General features: G+C 41.0%; 1 protein-coding gene across 1 annotated transcript in view; it reads left to right on the forward strand.

Moving 5' to 3' along the window:
• LOC131105714 (plectin-like) overlaps positions 1 to 18,070 on the forward strand; it is a 66,649-nt gene extending 48,579 nt beyond the window's left edge. The window contains exons 38-77 of the mRNA XM_078790521.1: positions 919 to 1,038; positions 3,866 to 4,487; positions 4,665 to 4,721; positions 4,815 to 4,985; positions 5,386 to 5,552; positions 5,633 to 5,792; positions 5,880 to 5,964; positions 6,035 to 6,279; positions 6,581 to 6,700; positions 6,772 to 6,879; positions 6,977 to 7,195; positions 7,270 to 7,473; positions 7,673 to 7,904; positions 8,010 to 8,236; positions 8,306 to 8,428; positions 8,501 to 8,602; positions 8,751 to 8,852; positions 8,964 to 9,128; positions 9,215 to 9,370; positions 9,459 to 9,656; positions 9,725 to 9,853; positions 9,945 to 10,115; positions 10,195 to 10,350; positions 10,439 to 10,645; positions 10,735 to 10,854; positions 10,917 to 11,086; positions 11,173 to 11,332; positions 11,565 to 11,759; positions 11,919 to 12,044; positions 12,575 to 12,718; positions 12,836 to 13,024; positions 13,130 to 13,244; positions 13,335 to 13,501; positions 14,298 to 14,460; positions 14,910 to 15,064; positions 15,149 to 15,223; positions 15,349 to 15,466; positions 15,549 to 15,694; positions 15,944 to 16,064; positions 16,730 to 18,070. Coding sequence (XP_078646647.1) covers positions 919 to 1,038; positions 3,866 to 4,487; positions 4,665 to 4,721; positions 4,815 to 4,985; positions 5,386 to 5,552; positions 5,633 to 5,792; positions 5,880 to 5,964; positions 6,035 to 6,279; positions 6,581 to 6,700; positions 6,772 to 6,879; positions 6,977 to 7,195; positions 7,270 to 7,473; positions 7,673 to 7,904; positions 8,010 to 8,236; positions 8,306 to 8,428; positions 8,501 to 8,602; positions 8,751 to 8,852; positions 8,964 to 9,128; positions 9,215 to 9,370; positions 9,459 to 9,656; positions 9,725 to 9,853; positions 9,945 to 10,115; positions 10,195 to 10,350; positions 10,439 to 10,645; positions 10,735 to 10,854; positions 10,917 to 11,086; positions 11,173 to 11,332; positions 11,565 to 11,759; positions 11,919 to 12,044; positions 12,575 to 12,718; positions 12,836 to 13,024; positions 13,130 to 13,244; positions 13,335 to 13,501; positions 14,298 to 14,460; positions 14,910 to 15,064; positions 15,149 to 15,223; positions 15,349 to 15,466; positions 15,549 to 15,694; positions 15,944 to 16,064; positions 16,730 to 16,758 — 6,439 coding nt within the window. The 3' untranslated portion in view covers positions 16,759 to 18,070. The remainder of the gene's footprint in view (positions 1 to 918; positions 1,039 to 3,865; positions 4,488 to 4,664; positions 4,722 to 4,814; positions 4,986 to 5,385; positions 5,553 to 5,632; positions 5,793 to 5,879; positions 5,965 to 6,034; positions 6,280 to 6,580; positions 6,701 to 6,771; positions 6,880 to 6,976; positions 7,196 to 7,269; positions 7,474 to 7,672; positions 7,905 to 8,009; positions 8,237 to 8,305; positions 8,429 to 8,500; positions 8,603 to 8,750; positions 8,853 to 8,963; positions 9,129 to 9,214; positions 9,371 to 9,458; positions 9,657 to 9,724; positions 9,854 to 9,944; positions 10,116 to 10,194; positions 10,351 to 10,438; positions 10,646 to 10,734; positions 10,855 to 10,916; positions 11,087 to 11,172; positions 11,333 to 11,564; positions 11,760 to 11,918; positions 12,045 to 12,574; positions 12,719 to 12,835; positions 13,025 to 13,129; positions 13,245 to 13,334; positions 13,502 to 14,297; positions 14,461 to 14,909; positions 15,065 to 15,148; positions 15,224 to 15,348; positions 15,467 to 15,548; positions 15,695 to 15,943; positions 16,065 to 16,729) is intronic.
• Positions 18,071 to 18,743: the final 673 nt, after the last annotated feature.

Consider the following 18,743-nt stretch of genomic DNA (forward strand, 5'->3'; position numbering starts at 1 on the left):
GCAGGGGCGTAAAAGGCAGCTTCTTGGTGGTCCAAAACACTTCTTTGGACCATCCTTCCTGATCTTAGTCCCATTGAGAACAATCTGACATTCAACTCATTGACCTTGTGGAGTTGGTAGGAGGGAAGTGTGTCTGCATGCGTGTCTGTTATTTGGCAATGCTGACGGGGAAGGAGTGGGTGTATTGATTGTACAATCATGCACGCATTTGTGGAATCAGTTGTTTTGGTTCATTATTTGGCTGGCTGGAGAAATACAGAAGCGGGACAATAAAGAGGCAAGGATTTGGGGCATAACCGTTTCGGGTAATTCACCTGTGAGCACACTTCTTGTTATTTGTTTACATGTCAACACAACTCAATTCCAGGAGAGAAAATTATTTGTAAATTGTACAGTATGAAAGAATAGTGTCCTGACTGCTTATTTCTACCTAAAATACAGTGACAGTGCCCAGACAATATTAGGACATATTATAATAAAAGAGTTCCAAAATAGAGGTCCCCTCTTATCCAAACCAGCAAATACACTCATCCCATTGTCTATTTTGTCATTTGTTTACGGTTTACAATGAGTGGAAGTGAGTTGAAAAGTAATCTCAGATGTTTTGCAGTAATTAGTCGTCTTTCTTGCTGCTGAGAAGACTGCTGCACTGACTCTGAATGGGGAAAAGGGGGGGTTGCAAGTAGGCTGGGTGAATGCATGTGTGGGTTGGTATCAGAGTGGGTGTGGGTCTCTTCTTTTGTAGCCTGCACTTCTTTCCCTCACCACCAAAAGGGGGAAAGGGCCGAGGCAGCTGTCACTTAACATGTGAATGTTTCGAGGGCGGCCTGGGGGTCTTTAGAATTTTTTTTGCCCCCCACCCAATCTATTTTTCAAGAAGAATCAGCATGGAGTTTTATAAGCTTTACTCAAATCCAGAGGAGGGGCTTTGTTGGAGGAGAAGGGGGGCAGACTGAGGGGGAAGCACAGGGAGGGTAAAAGGGGCACTTTGCCTAATAGCCGCCTGGTACAGGAGCAACCTGAGCAGTGTCAGAGCCGGCGAGAATGACATCACCTTGTTGTTAAATAGAACCGGTGGAGTCCTCTGACCTCCATGCATAAGCTGCTCTTGGCGGGGAGCTGTGGGAGTTCAACTGAGCCGTTGGAATACATTGTCTCCATCTGGGCGCACTATCCCATCAGCGGTGTTAACAAGGAAGGAATTCCTCTATCACGGCTCCCACAACAAAGAAGAAAGGGAGAGGAGCGGAGCCGGTGGGAGGAGAAGTGAGCTGAGGGGAGGGGTGCGCTGTGAGGGGAAAAGGAGGAGGACATTGTTTCCCTGTGACTGTGGGCAACCAAAAAGCATGAGTTATCAGGACATGTGTGTGGTTGTGTTTAGAAAGTGTGTTTTTATGTGAGCGTGTGTAAATGAGTGGACGTGACTGAGTGTGTGTTCAAGGAAGTATGGATGTGTTTGTGTGTGCACAGTCTTCACTTTGGGATGTTGGAACTGGGAGGCCACTCAAAGGATGCTCAAACAAAGCTTTTTTTCCCCCTTCGCTGTTTGAATGCTGAATGGGGACTGGCTGGATTCCTTTACTCATGCTGTTGGTCCCTGTTTTAGGGTAAGTATAGTTCCCAAAAACCGCCAAAACACCTCGGAAGTGGAATATTGGCGTGGAGGATATTTGTGTTTGGGCATTTCGTGTTATAGTGAAGGAATTGTGACTGATGGATTTTTATTCTGAATGAAATAACAATTGCTTTGGATCAGATATTGCGACATGAATAGATTTGTGTGATGTAAGTATAAATATTTTTGTTGAAAAAAAATTTCAAATCAGTCCGGATCAATATTTTAACTTTGTTAACCCATTTAATAACAATGCCAAGAGAGTGTTGTGCCTTTGGAAGAGCCTTGAGGTGAACTTGTGACCTTATGCAAAATTCATTCATCCATGTGCTATATGAGTCTCAGGGGGAAATGCAAAGCTACTGTATATGCTTGTTCAGGGACCACTACCATGATTGGAATTTTAGGACCTCACTTAACCTTGACTGCTAAACATGATAGGGGCGTATTGTTGTGATTGATGATTATTATTCTACTGCTAATTGCAAATCCCTTCAATAATATACTTCCTGATTTGGGTCTTTACAAAATACAGTGTATTTAAAAAATACTACATCCTAGTTAAGCTATTATTTTTCATATGCGTTAGTTATTAAACTAATTTGGAAATGTAATCCATTTTCTCGCCATTAATTATACACAGAGAGGGCTCAACTGAATTACAGCAGATTCCTAAAGAGGTTAAGTGATGGGATGGTTAGGTCATCACAATATGAGTTAAATGGATGAGTGATTCTTTGGCTCTCCGGTTCTTTCTAGTTCAGGATACAACAAAGAGAGTTGTGTATCATACGCAGGCTCAATAATTTGTCATGTGTGGTCATGTCAGAGCACTATTTTTTGTCCACATACTGAACAATTCAAAGCACACATGTTTATATCTTCATGTTTATTGCTGTTAGACCATTGTAGAACCAAGTCAGTATTTTAGCAAATGACCACAAAGGAGTACTAAGAGAAAGCACACCCTTGCTCTTGAATTGTTCACCCATGCAGACATGGCGACAGACTCACTGCTGGGTAGTGATGTGAGCTAACCGGGTAATCATTGATCTTGAAGCTGGGGCTTTGTCTGGGCACCACTCTCTGATCTGACTGACTATTCCCCTGTGAGTTCCTTGAATGCATCATCTGCTCTGTCAAGACATACACCATAAGTAATTATTAATGCGCATGAAGGCATCATATCAATATGGGTCATATTTAGATTGTCAGTTATTAAAAAGCCACACCCTCTAAATTGTAATTTCATATCTGATGATGTGGAATTTAATGTTTTAGTTTGTTTTATTTTCCTATTCCTTATAGTTTCCATGGTAACCAAAACAATGAAGAGCACAAATATATTTAAAGCAGGCAGTCAGTTCCTCTTTCTCTCTTATTTGTTTAGCCAAATTGCACCCCTGCTACTTTAGTCAGCAAGCATGACCCAAGGTAACCTCTAGAGTTCTGAATGGGGCGACCCAGTTCCAACAGGAATCCTCCTTGTGATGGCATGATGGGCTCACCTCACGACACCAACATAATTGAATTCACCTTTAACCCCTCTTCAAATAATAAAGGCATGGCAATTAGCAACACAGAGGAGACAGCAAAAAATGTATATTTATTTTAATCCTTTTTTTGATTTACACAGAAATTTGGGTCAAAATAGATTGATAGCATTAAGGGAAGGGTGGCAGTAATTTTAGAACAAAAGAAGCTAAAATGTTTTTAACCACTTTTAACCAACAAGCATCAAAGCAATTCACGGGTGCCTCACACCAGAAAATAAAGGCAGTTTTTGTATTTGTATGGTTGTCATATTAATTGGCTTCCTAATGGGTTTCTTTGGACCGGTCTTGGCTGAATTCATAGATTTAGTTGGATCTTTGCCACTGGTTCTTCATGCCAGGATCAACAGTGGGATCCTTGACAAGCCTGTCACATAGATTTGTAAGCCCCGAATATTTTAGCTGCTGGTGTGAGATCGAGCATGTGTGTTTGTGGTCTAAACGAAAACAAAGACGGGCCGTTTTGGAGCCAAGTATTTCTGTTCGGGTTCCTTCACGGCCAAGAATGGGGTGTTGTTGGCACAGCATAATGCAGAGAGATTGGTTTCATTTTACTGTGATGTAGTACTTTGAAATAGCGGTGTCTTTTTGCATGATTATTCATTCATATTCTTATTTTAGGTAGCTAACGGAGATTCTGCATGCATGGCCAAGGGCTCTTACCTCACTTGTTACCTCACTAGCCTCTGGGCTGAAGGATTATGGGTAACCTCATAAGCCGGCCCAGCTGCCTGGGCCAAAAGTCTAAGCATGTGAGGTCAGATGAGGACTTCCTGAAGGAGTGTTACCAACGGCGAAAAGAGTGGCATCCACCTGATCAACATGCACAGGATAAGATCAAGGAATGCGGGGAGGAAAAAGACAAGGAAACACAAGAAGCGGATCACAACCGAGAGGAACGAGTTCATACACCCGTTTCGGACAAACCTCTCCGCAGCTCCCCAGCTTCCACAATCAGGAGCACCAGTACTTTGGATCACGCCTGGCAGAGCACCCCTTCTCCGATAAAAACATCACGTAACGGCACCCTAACAAGGAGGACGGTGCCCCCAGAGTTTACAAGATCCCCTTTGACTTATTCTGACAAGACTGCAGCAGAGAAAAGGGCCAGCTTTCAGAGGAGAGATTCTAGAGAAGGGAGTCCCTGGTCATGGAAGACTTTGTCATCACGGGAAGTAACGGAAGTGACAGAGGTGACCGAAACTATTGTGACGGAAATTGTGGAAGTGACGGAGTATCCAACGGGTGAAAAGGGAGGGGACCCCATAATCACAAGAACTGTGCGAGTCCTGAATGGAGTTGCTGAGGAACTTGCTGAGGTTGATAAAATCTTTTAACCATACCAAATCTCATATTTTCATCATTTTCATCCCTTCTTTTATTTTTCATTCTGTCTTTAAAAGCAATGCACACTGCTTATGTTTGATGTGAAGTTTAAACTTTGCATTTAAGCCACCGTTTTTATAAACAATGATGCAACCTTGTATACTTCACAGCTCCAAAGTGATGGGCATTCAAGCTCAGACCAAGACTCATGTCTGGATAAATGGAGGGTACGTTTTATTCCTTTTATAACAGTGAAAATATCCGATTTACCTGCCTTCTACTTAATTATTTTAATTGATGTGGCACGTATCTTCCAAAAGAGCACCAAGTCTCCACTGGCCCTGAGAGACATCTCTACAGGTACTGAGACGTTCCTCCAAAACCTGGAAGCATTGCTCACATGGGTGTGTGAGATAGAGGAGCTCACGGCAAATCAGAAACCTCCATCTTCAGAGGTCAAAGTGGTGAAAGCACAACTTCAGGAACAAAGGGTGTGTTTCTTATCGACACTATCAAATAACGTCATTGCACACTCCAATATTATGGAACCAATGCAAAGTGAAGAGACAGCATGGGCAACATGGTTTTGCTAGGGAAGGACAAAGAAGGTCAGACCGCTTTAAAAACTGCCCTGTTGAAAAGTGAATGGTCGCCTTGTAGTTTTAGTGAACATTCACATCAGTGCGAACAAAACAGCCAGGTTTCTCACCCTTCCGCTGGAACCTCGGTTATTGTGAGATCTTTGGATGAGGTGAAACCTGCCTGGATCATGTGTCAAGCTGACACATGAGAAGGGCGCACTGATACAAAGGTAGTAAAGAGATGGATGGATTGATAGATAGATCACAACTATTAATATACTGTATATTAACTATGTATTGTGCATTTTAGCTCCTCCAACGCCTCCTGAAAGACAGATGGAAAAGTATGGATACTATGTTGTCCGAGGGTCCTCGGCTAGTGGAGGCCCACCCAGGGGAAGAGGGGGAGCAGGCAAAGGTCAAGCTCTCTGCTCTCAAACACAAGTGGGAGTCATTACAGCAAGTGGCGGAGCAAAGGTCAGAGCCTTTTACAAGCAATGCCACAATTTGACTTGGCAACACTTATTTACCGATGATGGGGACTTTACTTTTGCTAGGAGGGTCAGTCTGGAGTGCATCCTACCCAGAGCCCAGCATTTCCAGGAAGGTGCAGACAATTTGCAGCTGTGGCTCATATCTGTGGAGCAGGTCCTTGCTGAACTACGTAATGCAGAAAGAGTGATGCTGCATCTCTCAGAGGCCACGGAGAGGGCAAAGGTTGGAATTTGATGCTACCACTTTTTCACTACATTTAGTTTTGATTGAAGAATTATGCATTATTTGACATGCCATAATTATATTCAGGCTATCGCCGATGAGATTCAGGTTAAAACTGCTGAACTCGGAAAACTTCAGAACACAGGTTGTGATCTCATGGAGGTGATTTCAGGTAAAGTTCCTGTACTCCTGGTTAATTATTTTTTCTCACCTAATAATTGCTGATGTGGGTGTGATTTCAGAGGAGGAAGGTCACCAGGTGCAGGAGAAGTTAGATGGCCTTCGTATCCGATGCTCTGTGCTAAATCTGAGCAGCCTGGATGTACTCCAAAGATTGGAACAAGCCCTGGAGGCCTCCAGTCGCTGTACATCCAGCCAGGAGGACCTCCACCTGTGGCTGGGCCGCATTGAGAGAGAGCTTCTGGGTTCATCTGGGGCACAGACACACGCAGGAGATGCAGTTCTATGCACAGCGGAAAGACAGAGGGTACGATGATGTGTTAAAATGTGTCACAAGTTAACACCAGTGTTGCCAACACCTTCGTAAAGAACGTAGCTATTGGCTGTTTTAAGTCACTGTATGATGTCATTATGGAATAATTTTCACACGTAACCCAATTACCGCCTGTGGTTGAGTTGAAAAATTAGTGCAGTAGCAGTTATCCCTACTATTCTGCTCTCGATTACATTATGATCGGAATTGAACGATGTTTACACTTTTGTCTGTAAATAATGAAAATTGCATATTTTGATAAATACATTGTTATTATTACTACTGTTTCTCATAGCTAGAGCAGGCTGTGGTGAAAGAGGTGACTTGGTTCAAGGACACAGCACAAAGACTTGAAAGGCTGAAAACTGTTCTTCTGGATCCACTACTCATATCGGATCAACTCAATGAGCAGAAGGTCTGAAGTACAAATTACAAATACGCTATTTGTTATTAAGTTGAATCACTAAATAAAAGTCTCCTGGTTAGATTTTGGCCGTGGAGATTCTCCAACACAGGTTCAACATTGAGAAGATGGTTAAAATTGCTGAAATCTTGCACACTTACAGCGATGAAGGAGAGGCAGCCAATCTGCAGGTATTCTCTTTAATACGTTAATACTTTATATGTTACACTTGGAGTTACAATACAAGGCAATTATTCAATTTTAATGGTATTTCTTCTCTTTATACAGACACCATTAGATGCCTTACAGGAGCAATGCTACACCACCTCCGCCACTAATTCCCATGTGGTTCTCCAGCTTGAGCATGCTCAGTCACTTCTTGTCCAATTCTCAGAGGGCCATGCTGAGGTTTCACCCTGGCTGGAGGAAACACAAGGTCTCATTGGGCAGCTCTCTCTCAGTACGATTAGCTACGAAGCATTCCGTGAACAACAAGATCTTTTACAGGTAAAAGAACAACTCAAACAAGGCAACTTGGAACAAACTAATTATATTAAACCATTTTTCACCCCCATGCTTAGGGTCTGAGGGAGTCAATAGCAGAGCATAGACCCTTGATCTCACGCCTGTGCTCCTTGGCGAAACGCCTGTCGGAGCTTAATCCAATTCAAGGAGAGGAATTTTGTCGTCTGGCAACCGAGGCTGAGGAGCGGCACCAAGCCATCAGAAATCGTGTCAGGGAGACTGCCAGCTTTCTGGAAGAGTCTTTACCCAGATTCAGTCAGGTGAGACTCATTTCCTCCACCTCCAATGTGTCGCTACAGTTATTTGATAAGCTCAAACGATAGAGTATTAATATTTAAAAAATGGTGTTTCATTTGAGATTAATTAGTTGCCCATAGGTGTGAATGTGAGTCTGTTGCATCTATATATTTTTTGCATTTGTACTTGTACAATTAATGCAACTTGTTCTTATTCCTGCAGCTGAATGAGAGAATGATACTTCTCAGAGAAAGGCTTGACCGCCTGCGCAGTCACATCCAAACTCCGACATCGCTCCAAGGCCTGACACCGAGGATTCAAGAGCAGCTGCATGACAACAAGCACACGCTGGCCGAAATTTCCAAGTTGGAGCTCAGCTTCAGCAGTGTCAAGTCGCAGGCCGACGACTTGCTTGCAAACACACAAGCAACTGGGGATACATCCATTGGTACAGGTATCTAAATTTACTTTGAATATAGCCTTGTTAGAGATAATGATGCCCTCATATGTGTCACATTTATTCACTATTATTAATATGTCTTTATCCTTGCAATACCAGCAATCCAGGAGCAAGTGTCCACCATTTCCGAGTTGTTGTCTGAGACACTCAGTGAGGTTCAGGAAAGGGAAAGATGGCTACTGAAACTGCTCGACCTTTCCATTAAGTTTTGGAATGGCATTGCCGACGCCACATCAGCTCTTAATGATGCTCAGCAGGCAGTTTTGGATCTCAACACAAGCCAGACGGACACTGAAACAATTCGCCAGAGCCTGGAGACCATGCAGGTTTGTAATTGTAATAAATACATAAAAGGTCTGGCAAGATACAACCTTGTTCTTTCATTCACCAAATAGACCCTCAGGGAGGATATTGACATTTTACAAGGGGACCTGGACACTCTTGGTGTTCATGGAATGGACCTGATGTCAGCATGTGGGGACACGGACAAACCAGATGTCACAAAGAGTCTGGATGAAGTAAGCAATACATTCGAGTTAGTTATTGTTGATGTTACAATGACAATAATATATTTACATTTTCTTCTGAAGCTTTATTGTGTGTGGAACAACTTGAGCAAACTGTGGAATGACTGTCACAAGAAGTTGGAGGAGTCATTGCAGATGGCTTTACGTTATCAAGACACTATGCAGGTTCGAATCTGAATACCAACTGTGTTTATGTGTGTTATGTGTTATGTCCAATGTACCTATCCTAACAGTTGGACACAGTTGGACAGTGCTGGTGTTAATTTGTTTACACAACAATCTGTTTAATTGATCTCAATTTAATATATTTCAGGGACTTTTTGAGTGGCTGAAATCCGCAGAACTGAGGTCCACTGAAGAGTTCATGGTTGGAACTGACCTTGAATCAGTGAAAGACCAGCTCCGCGATCTCAAGGTAACATTCTGATGTTCCTCCGTATAGTCTCTTAAAAATGTTCTTAAAATGTTTGCCATTTTAGCTGATGCCTATCACCAGCTTGTTAACTCATTTATGTATTTTCTCCAGGAATTTAAACGAGAGCTTTACCAGAAGAAGATTGAAATAGAAAGCCAAAACCATGGCTTTGTGTGTCGACTGTCTCCAGGCTCAGAACGGCCATGCTCAGTCTCACCGCTGTGCGACTTTCGACAGCGTTGGGACTGTTTGGAGTCAGAGACTGTCAACAGACAGGTGAGCGTATGATTGCAGGTACAATATGTCATATCTATTTAATGTGCTCTAATATGGCCCCTTATATGAATTATTTCTGTTTGCAGCATCAACTGGAGTGTGCACTACTGGGACTGGGTCAGTTTCAGAACGCATTGGATGAGCTGGATGCATGGCTTGCCCGTACTGCTGAACAACTGCAAGGCAAGCAGCCAATCAGCATTGACCTACAGGCCTGTGAAATAGAACTGGCCAAACATAAGGTGCATTTCCTAAATAATTAAGAATGTATCCATTGCTTCTTCTGCTATAATAAATTGGTTTCATGTATGAAATGTCTATTTTTTACAGGTCTTGCGTAATGATGTCATGTCCCATGTACGCACTGTGGAGTCCCTGAACCAGGCCGGTAAGGAGTTGCTGGAGGTTGGTCCTGGGGACTGTGCGCATGGTTTGCAGTCTCGACTAGAGAAACTCAATGAAACCTGGGAGTTTGTTCGCTGTGAAACTGAACGTTGTCAGCTGGAATTAGAAAACAGACTCAGTCAGGTAACAAAAAATGAATGTCTACGATTGTTACACGTTGATATTTTTCTCAAAACTGATGACTCTTTCAGGTGCAAGATATTACATTGGAGATTCAGGACCTCCTGCAGTGGCTGGACAGCACAGATATCAGATTGTCATCCTCCATAAGCATGTCGGGTATGCCAGACTCTGCTGCTGAGAGACTTAATGCTCATGTTGTAAGTCACACACATTCTTAATGGTTTTATTTATCAACAGTTAAACCTGCTATTGTCTTAAATGTTTCTTCGCTCCGGTCACCATCAACAGGAGTTGTGCAATGAGATGGAGTCAAAGCTTCACATGTACACAAATATGAAAAATGCCATCTACAGAATGCTGGAAGACAGTAACGTTGTGCGGGGATCGAATACAGAGCACAGCCTGTCAATTCTGGAACAAAGGTGGACTTCTGTATACAGCAAAGTTCAGGAACGAAAGGTTTGTGAACTCATCAATTCATTTTCTGTTCTACCTCTACAGCCGTTTTTTTAAGAAGTTGGTATTTATGTTCTTATAGGCAAAGCTTACAAAAGGTTTGAGTCTGGCCAAGGAATTCCACAGTAGTGTCCAGGACCTTCTCACTAAGATGACTAAGTGTGAGGAGTCTATTGGGATGCTTCCAACTCCCAGCTTTGTTCTGGAGGCTGTTTGTAATCAACTGCAGGATCACAGAGTATGTTATGTTATGTACATTGTTGGAGGAGTATACCAGGAGTATGTATTATGCCTGTTTGGTATATAATTTGTGTTATTCTGTACAGACACTGGTGGATGAAGTAAATGGTTACGGAGAGAAGAAAACCACAGTGGAGAATGCCGGCAGTAGACTTGCATCTCTTAGCAGGAAAGAAGACTGTGATATGATCCATAACCTCATCATGACCATCCAGGATCGGCACAAAAGACTACAACAGTGTATTTCCGAAAGAGGCAAGATGCTGGATGAGGTCAAAAAGAATGCCAAACAAGTAAAAAAGTTTTCCACCCTCAATCACTATGACTATCATTGTATAACTTGGGCCTTAATTGTGCGTTTTATTATATTTCAATATTTCAGTTTAACAAATCCTGGCATATCCTGGTGGAATGGATGACAGAGGTAGAAGAGACATTAGACACGCATAAAGAGATTGCACCATCACATGAGGAGATTAAACAACAACTAACTGAGCAGAAGGTACACTCGGCTTCAGCGCGTCATATTTGTTGGTGTTCCATTATTACAAGATGTGTCTTTAGGAGTTCCAGAAACTGCTGAGATCCAAGAGGCCCATGTATGACGCCACGCTGAAGAGTGGCCGCAACCTTCACGACAGAGCTCAAAGCAGCCATGACAGACAGCACCTGAAAAACCTTCTGGCTGAACTCAAAGACACATGGGACACAGTCAGTGCAAAGTCTATGGAGAGGTATGGTGGTCTCGTCATGTTGGAAGGATCACATTCAGTCCGACCAACTTTAAATGTTTAATATTTATGTTTTTTTTCCTTCACAGACAACATAAACTGGAGGAAGCTTTGCTGTTCTCAGGGCGATTCACTGATGCTCTTCAGGCGCTGAATGACTGGCTGTATAGAGCTGAGCCCCACCTTGCCGAGGATGTTCCTGTCAGTGGAGACAAAGACATGGTCAACAATCTGATCGACACACACAAGGTGCAGCTTATAATTTGGAATTGCACATTGTACCCACAACATTATTGTGTTTTTCCAAATGTATCAAAAGAGTTTAACTATATGCAGAATGTTAGAAGCCACACTTTCATGAATTAGATGTAACTTAACGGACATCATTTATTTCCAGAGATTGTACAAAATTATTTAAAAAAATTACATGTATTACCCAATTACAGTGTCACAATTTTCATCACTGTTGCTTACTCTTCAGGCATTCCAAAAGGAACTGGGGAAGCGAGCTGGATGCATCAAGACCCTAAAGCGCTCAGTCAGGGATCTGACCAGGAGCAGTACAGCTGATGCACACTGGCTGCAGGAGCAGATGGATGAACTGGAAGCCCGTTGGGAGGTGGTGTGCATGCTGTCAGTCAGCAAGCAAGACAGACTGGAGGTTGCACTTCAGCAGGTAGTTAAAAATAGTGTTGATTTTGTTTTTTTTGTAACCCACAATTCTAGATTAGGTAGTTAGAAAGTGCATAATATCATAGCAAGAATGCTTAGTAATTATCTGTTGAGACACAGCAGTTGATTGTATAACTAACATCTCTCCTTTTGCTCTCCTGAGGCTGAGAAATTTGATGGCCTTGTCCACTCTTTCATGGAGCGCCTTACTGAAGCAGAGAGGATATTAAAATATGGGGTCATACCAGAAGAGGAAGAGAGTCTGCTTGCCTTCCGCAAACAACATGAGGTAATATTTCCCACTTATTATGTTCGGTAATGCCTTGACCGTGACAAGTGAAATTCAGAGCATAAAAAACCTCTACGATCTTCTAACTAACATTTTTTTATTATTATAGTCTTCTAGACATTAAATAACATTCCTTTATCTAGTAGTGTGGTACACACTGTTGATATGGCACCTATGGAGTACAATATTGATACCTGGTAGGTTTAAATAGATGTATAGATCTTTGTGCCCTTTTTTTAACGTGTAAAATGGATGAGAGGGAATACAAATTCCCATTGTTGTTTTCTTTCGCTGGAAAAGAAATTGCACTTGCAATTTCATGCAAAGCATATCTGGGAAGGTCAAAAGAGAGATAGGTTCATAGCCGCAAAAGGGGGTTGATGACTATCATTAACAAGGGCAGTCATTAACTGGTGTATGACTACTCACACAATTTGGGGCCATAAGGCTGCACTGTTGTTTAACCACAAACAAACAATAATCAGTGATAAAATGAAATACTGACCAAAGGTTTTGTTTGCTTTCCACAGGAGTCAGTGGTTACTTTGCAGGCTCATGCTATGGAGTTGGAAAACATCCAGTGTCTAGGCGAAGAGATCCTCTCATCCTGTCACCCAGACTCTGTAATCACCCTCAAGTCTTGGATGGGTGTCACCAAAACCCGCTATGATGAGGTTAGGGGGAACATTACATTTATTTTATGAAGCATAATATATCAGACAATTTTTTGTTCAGTAAATAAATAGTATCATATATTTGTGATAAGAACGTCATTTTGTTTTGTGAGATAGGTTCTGACATGGGCCCAGCAACAGGACTTAAGGATCCAGACCAGTTTAGCATCGCTAGAGGCAGAGAGAGTGGAAGTCCAGAGGCTGTTGGAGTGGATATCCTCAGCACAAGAAGCTCTCAACATCAGAGATGAAGAGCCTTTGCCTGAAAACACGGAACAGAATCAAGAACTCATTGAGCAACATGCTGTATGTTTTTTTTCTCTCACTCATGTATATCATAAATATTGTGCAGACACAATTACAGTGTAGCCTTTTACCACACAAAGTAAGACAGTGTTTTTCTTTGTGCAGGTATTCATGGAGCAGTTAAATATAAAGTTCCCAGAGGTAGAAAATGCAACAAAGTCATGCAAACATAAGAATGTTTCTAAACAGCAAGTGTCCCCCATCAAACGGCCACTCACAAGTAAGAGCGACACTTAAAAATAGCAATGTAAACAGATTATGTGTTATGTGTCATAGTTTAACTGAGTGATGTCGCTTTTTCTCCACTCAGAGAGGAGGAGCACAATGAAACTGCAGCCTTTGGCACCACTCCCATTGGGGCACCTTGACCCCCAGACACCACAACTCAGTCAACTGGTCAGTCAGTGGCAGAAACTTTGGCTCCTGTCGCTGGCGAGACAAAAACATTTGGAACAACACCAGCAAACACTGAAAGAGGTGATTGTGGGTTTTTTAAGTTTCAATACATAGACTTAGACAGAATTACTTGGTTACAGTAGCTCAACTGCAGAAGAAAATAAGACACACTATTAAATAAAATGCACTGAATGAATAAAATATACTAAAATAAGAAACAGATGAATAAAAGTAACACAAAGAATATAGAAAAATATTTGTATAATTGTACGACATTTACATTGTACCATAGTAACTGTCAATATAGTGATATGTATAGCACATTATGACTGGTATACATTTCATTTAATATAATTTATAATACATATAATTTAAGAGTGTGTCACTTTTTCTTCTGCAGTTGAGCACATCATGACTGGTATACATATCACTATGTTGACAGTTATTATGGTACAGATTATGTCATTGTATGGTCATATCACCTCGTACTTCGGTACTTGACAAAAATAATGTATATATGAGTAAATACTCACTTTACAGTACAGCGCAATAATGTGATAGATTATCTTTTACAAACAGGCGAGGTATTGTAAAGCTGGATGGCGTGTGGAATGTATGAAGTCATGAAGCGTTTACTGTGTGAATGGAACTGCAGGAGTCTGTTAGAGAATGAGAGAGCAGTGGAGAGCAGTTTGTCCAGTGACCTTCTGTGTCTCACTGTAACAAACACCCCCAACTGAGTGCCAACAGCTTGTTCGGCTTTCTGGATCAGTTTGTCCATCCAATTTATTCCAGTCCAATCTGCAGTTCATGTGGACTCCCAAGTACTTTTTACGTACACAAACAGTGATATTATGATTTTTTTTTTTGTGAACAGATGGAAGAATTTGCCAACTTTGACTTTAACATTTGGCGAAAACGCTACATGCAGTGGATCAGCCATCTGAAGTCTCGGATCTTAGATGTGTTCCGCAACATCGACAAGGATCAAGATGGACGTATCAGTCAGAAGGAGTTCATCGACTACGTACTTGCTTCTAGTAAGATCCTTTGCCTTTTTATTCTTCCGTGTAATGTTGGTTGAACTTAACAAGTGTATAATTGCATCCATGCTTATTTTTTTAATATATATTTTTTAATTGAGAATATTTTAGAATTACACACATGGCCAGTAAATTTGCTGAGGGACACCTGCCAAATCAAAATGGTGTCTGTTGATAACAAACTGCATTAGTCTGGTATATATAATTCAATCTGCGTTAAAGCCATTGTTGCAAGGAATATTTGCAAATGACCCCCTCATATTAAATTGTAAGCTCACTATAAGATCATATATATATATATATATTATTGTCATAAAAACAGTTGTGTTATAACAAACCAGTGCTCCATACAAGTACTATATTTTCTAACATGTGCATCCAAGGGAGAATAGAATAATGGAGTAATGTGTTTACTTGGTTAACATATGAAAACATCTCTATTACAGAATTCCCTACCAACTCCTTAGAGATGAATGCAGTGGCAAACATCTTTGACATGAATAGTGACGGCTTCATTGATTACTATGAGTTTGTGAGTGCACTGCACCCAAGCAGAGATCCCTACAGGAAAACTCTGGATGCAGATCAAATCAATGAAGAGGTACAAACAAAGTGTGTTTTGGGATAAATGACCTGTTTACAAGATGCTTTTGTAAGACCTTTCCCATGGTATTTCACTTTGTAGGTGAGCCGTCAGGTATCGCAGTGTAACTGCCCCAAGAGGTTCCAAGTGGAGCAAATCAGCGCCAATAGGTACAGGGTGAGTCGTTCTGTTGTTTTTGTAATTGCTGCTCAGGATATCACTGTCACCTTCTCTGCAGGTGATGTTTGATTATTCCATAGTGAGTGTGTGCGTGTGACCATAGTTAGTTTTTGTTTCGGCAGTTTGGAGATTCCCAGCAGCTGCGGATGGTTCGGATCCTGCGGAGCACGCTGATGGTCAGAGTGGGAGGAGGTTGGACTGCTCTGGATGAGTTCTTGGTGAAGAATGATCCCTGCAGAGGTCAGCATACTGCATGTCCTAGTTTCATGTTGTTTTATGTTTTATAATATTGTCATCCTTTCTAATGCCGTTTATCCAACAGTAAAAGGTCGGACCAATCTGAAGATCAAGGAGAAGTATTTGTCTCCAACCGGAAGCACCTCTAAAGGTTTGACTGTCAGCAGGTCTAATTCAAGCCTCAGTCTGTACAGCAGTGCTTCTGCCCCCACCAGCCCAATGACACGCAAGGTAAGCCATCACTTACTTGTACTGACAGAAGAGTTAAAGGGTCATTGCTAAGTTTGCCAGACATTGCTTCATAGAGGTTCACTCTTTTGAATGTTGGATAATGAAACTGGAATGTGTCTGTGAAATGGATATATGGACGGAAACTCAAGTTTCCCAATTACACTGAACAGAATAAACATTAGAACATGTATGGATGAATACTTTGCCATTTAGACACCTGATTTTAACTGTGTGACTTGTCTTCTTTAGGCTTTACTTCGCCGAAGCTTCTCAGGCGACCGCTGCATTCGTCCAAGGAGTTCCATCGCTGCTTTGGGATCTGAACTCCAGTTTGTCTCAACAGAGGGAGACAACTCTCTATCACCATCAGGTCAGGCAAAATGTCAATGTTTTGTTATGTAATGCAGGTTGTAGGTCACTTAATCCGCCTCTTACCACCCACGTCACAAAACAAGCCATCAGTAATATAGAAAAACACGATATAACATTGTGTGACAATACAGAGAATTGTAGTTTTCATACTGAAAACAATTCAAAATTCATATAAATGCTTATAAAAGATGAATGAAAGACTGAAATTTAAGGTAACTTAAACTGCACTGAAGATGTGATTCTTGACATGATTGTTCCCAAACACACAGTGTGGCAGCGAGATCAACACTGACACCCCCTTCCTGTTTTGCCATTTTTGCCACAGTTATTTCTTGAATTCTAGAGTATTTCTTACCTCAATAATCCAAAATGCAGTCATAGAAAGTTGCAAGTGCCAGCATTTGACACTTGAACACTTGAATTCATGAAATTACAAAACACAAAGAGGGTGGTCCTTTTTGATCTTGCTACCACAGCATGTCTTTGGGAAGAGTCACATCTTCATGAAAATTACCTTAAATATTCATTTATCCCTTTTGTTCATCATTTATATGCATTTAGAATTGTTTTATGCATGTAAAGCTACAATGTAAAACTCTGTACTTCTGATAGTCATGACTGGATAGCATGAAGTACTGAGCTCATTTTGTTTTCATTCTCCAGAGGAAGCTGAGAGGCTGCTCCCCACATGATTGCCTTTGCCTCGGAGGTCCATGTGTTTTCTAAACCCAAACAGCCCCACGGCCCTGAGACTCAGTGATAAGTCGAAGTACAGTGACTGAGAGGCCAAAAAAGCAAAAACAAAAGCATACCCTGAAGAAAAAGTGCTGTGGAGGTCAAGATGCAGAAATATTTGCACTTTTGGGATGCCTGTGTGAAAATAAAGACATTGACACTGTCCCTCCAGGTGTGAATCAATCTATTTTATACTTCCTGTTCCAATTATCACAGTAGAATTGCATTGCATAGAGAATAGTTGTGTATGCATGGAATCTTAATGCATGGTAGCCCGAGCCTTGCAATATTATAATGTGCCAACTTCTAATTGGCTGTTTTACTTTAAAGCAGACATCGATGCTTAGTCATGGATATTTGTATGTTAATATTTGTACATATTTGTGTTTCAAAAACACAATTACCCAAACAAATTAGCATGCAAGGCTACAGTGTGTTGGTCATGAAATGTGTGATGTTATTTGGTGTTTGCCATAAAGATGATGTGTTTGGCAGGGCCACACTGTTGTGTCTATTTTTATTTTTTTACAGTCTTGCAATGTTAGGATGTTTTAAGCAGTGGAATTGTGTACTGAACAATGCATTGATGGTTGACTGGCCATTGTTGATTTATAGAGATTATTTTCTCAGGATTGTTTTTGCCTTTGGCTGTACTGTATTTTTTATATGCTATGAAAATATGCTGTACATGTGCTTTTTCATTTTTACTCCAGTTGTGTTTTCATTTTTTGTCCATTTCAAAAGCACTTTCTGTGTCAGACTATATTGGATTATCAAACAGGAAATTCGCGGTTGTTAAGTACATGTTAAAATGCCAAATGATATTTTTGTGTCAATTTTACAGATTTATACTGGGACATTGCAAAAGTAAATGGGCATTCATCTGTTTTTTTTTTTGCCTATTCAATATCTTCTACCAAAAGTGATGTTTTTACTTGTTATTCTTCCTTTAACGTGTCTTCACAAACTATACGTTAGACATGTGAGCCATCACACCGTTTTACCCTGAGGCAACAGAAATTGCCATGTTCACCAGTCAAATGCTTGACTTTTTAAGGCAGCTAAAATGCAAAACATTTGGTAGATTTTTCTACATCAGACATTATGATAACTATGACACAATTTGCAAACACTCTTTCAAAAATGTTCATTATATGGTGAAATATACCCCAACATTTTAACTCTTACTATGCACCCCAAACTTTCTGTACTGTCACTAATCATTTTGTGCCTACCTGTACAGATGTACACATGTTTTGCTATGAAATAAACGCATTTGTTGTGATTATTTGTTCGTTTGTTTGATTCGGTCAAACCACCTGCTCAGTACTTTAATGATTTCATAAGTAATTTCTTTAGTTTGGCCGATTTAATATGCAAAATCTATATTTTGTGTCACATTATTGTCAACAAATACTATAATACAAATATGACAAATAGAGGTGGTTTAGGCCATACACACATTGTCCTCCGTTGATATTATTGAATGATTATGGCAGAAATTTCATCTGTGATTCCTCGGCTTATAGTTTGGCCTCCTGCTGTCAAACAACAAGGCTCACTTACAGCTAACATGCCGTACTGAAAACACAGTCCGACTGCTTTAAACTCAGAGGCCAGAACTTTTCTCAAAGAAAGCAGTGCATTGTTCTCCGCCAAAAGTAATGACTCGTCACAGCATCACCCTGTGCTATGGCTGAAGTCTATCAAAACAACACCACCCTGTGACCCGATTGGCTCATATACAAGGAGACATTCAATCGGAATAGTCTAGTAGAACAGTACTTAGAAACCCCTCTAGGGGAAGTGATTACAATTGTACATGTATACATATACAGTACAGTTTGGGTTAGAAATGTACATGCACTCATCATTTCAGTGGGAAGATTATTCAGTGTACTTAAATGATTGAGTGCACAATTTTGAGGTTTTTGCTCATTTA

This window comes from Doryrhamphus excisus, linkage group LG5 (assembly GCF_037039965.1).
Source record: "Doryrhamphus excisus strain RoL-2023G ecotype Guam linkage group LG5, RoL_Dexc_Guam_v1.1, whole genome shotgun sequence".
In the NCBI taxonomy this organism is placed as follows: domain Eukaryota; kingdom Metazoa; phylum Chordata; class Actinopteri; order Syngnathiformes; family Syngnathidae; genus Doryrhamphus; species Doryrhamphus excisus.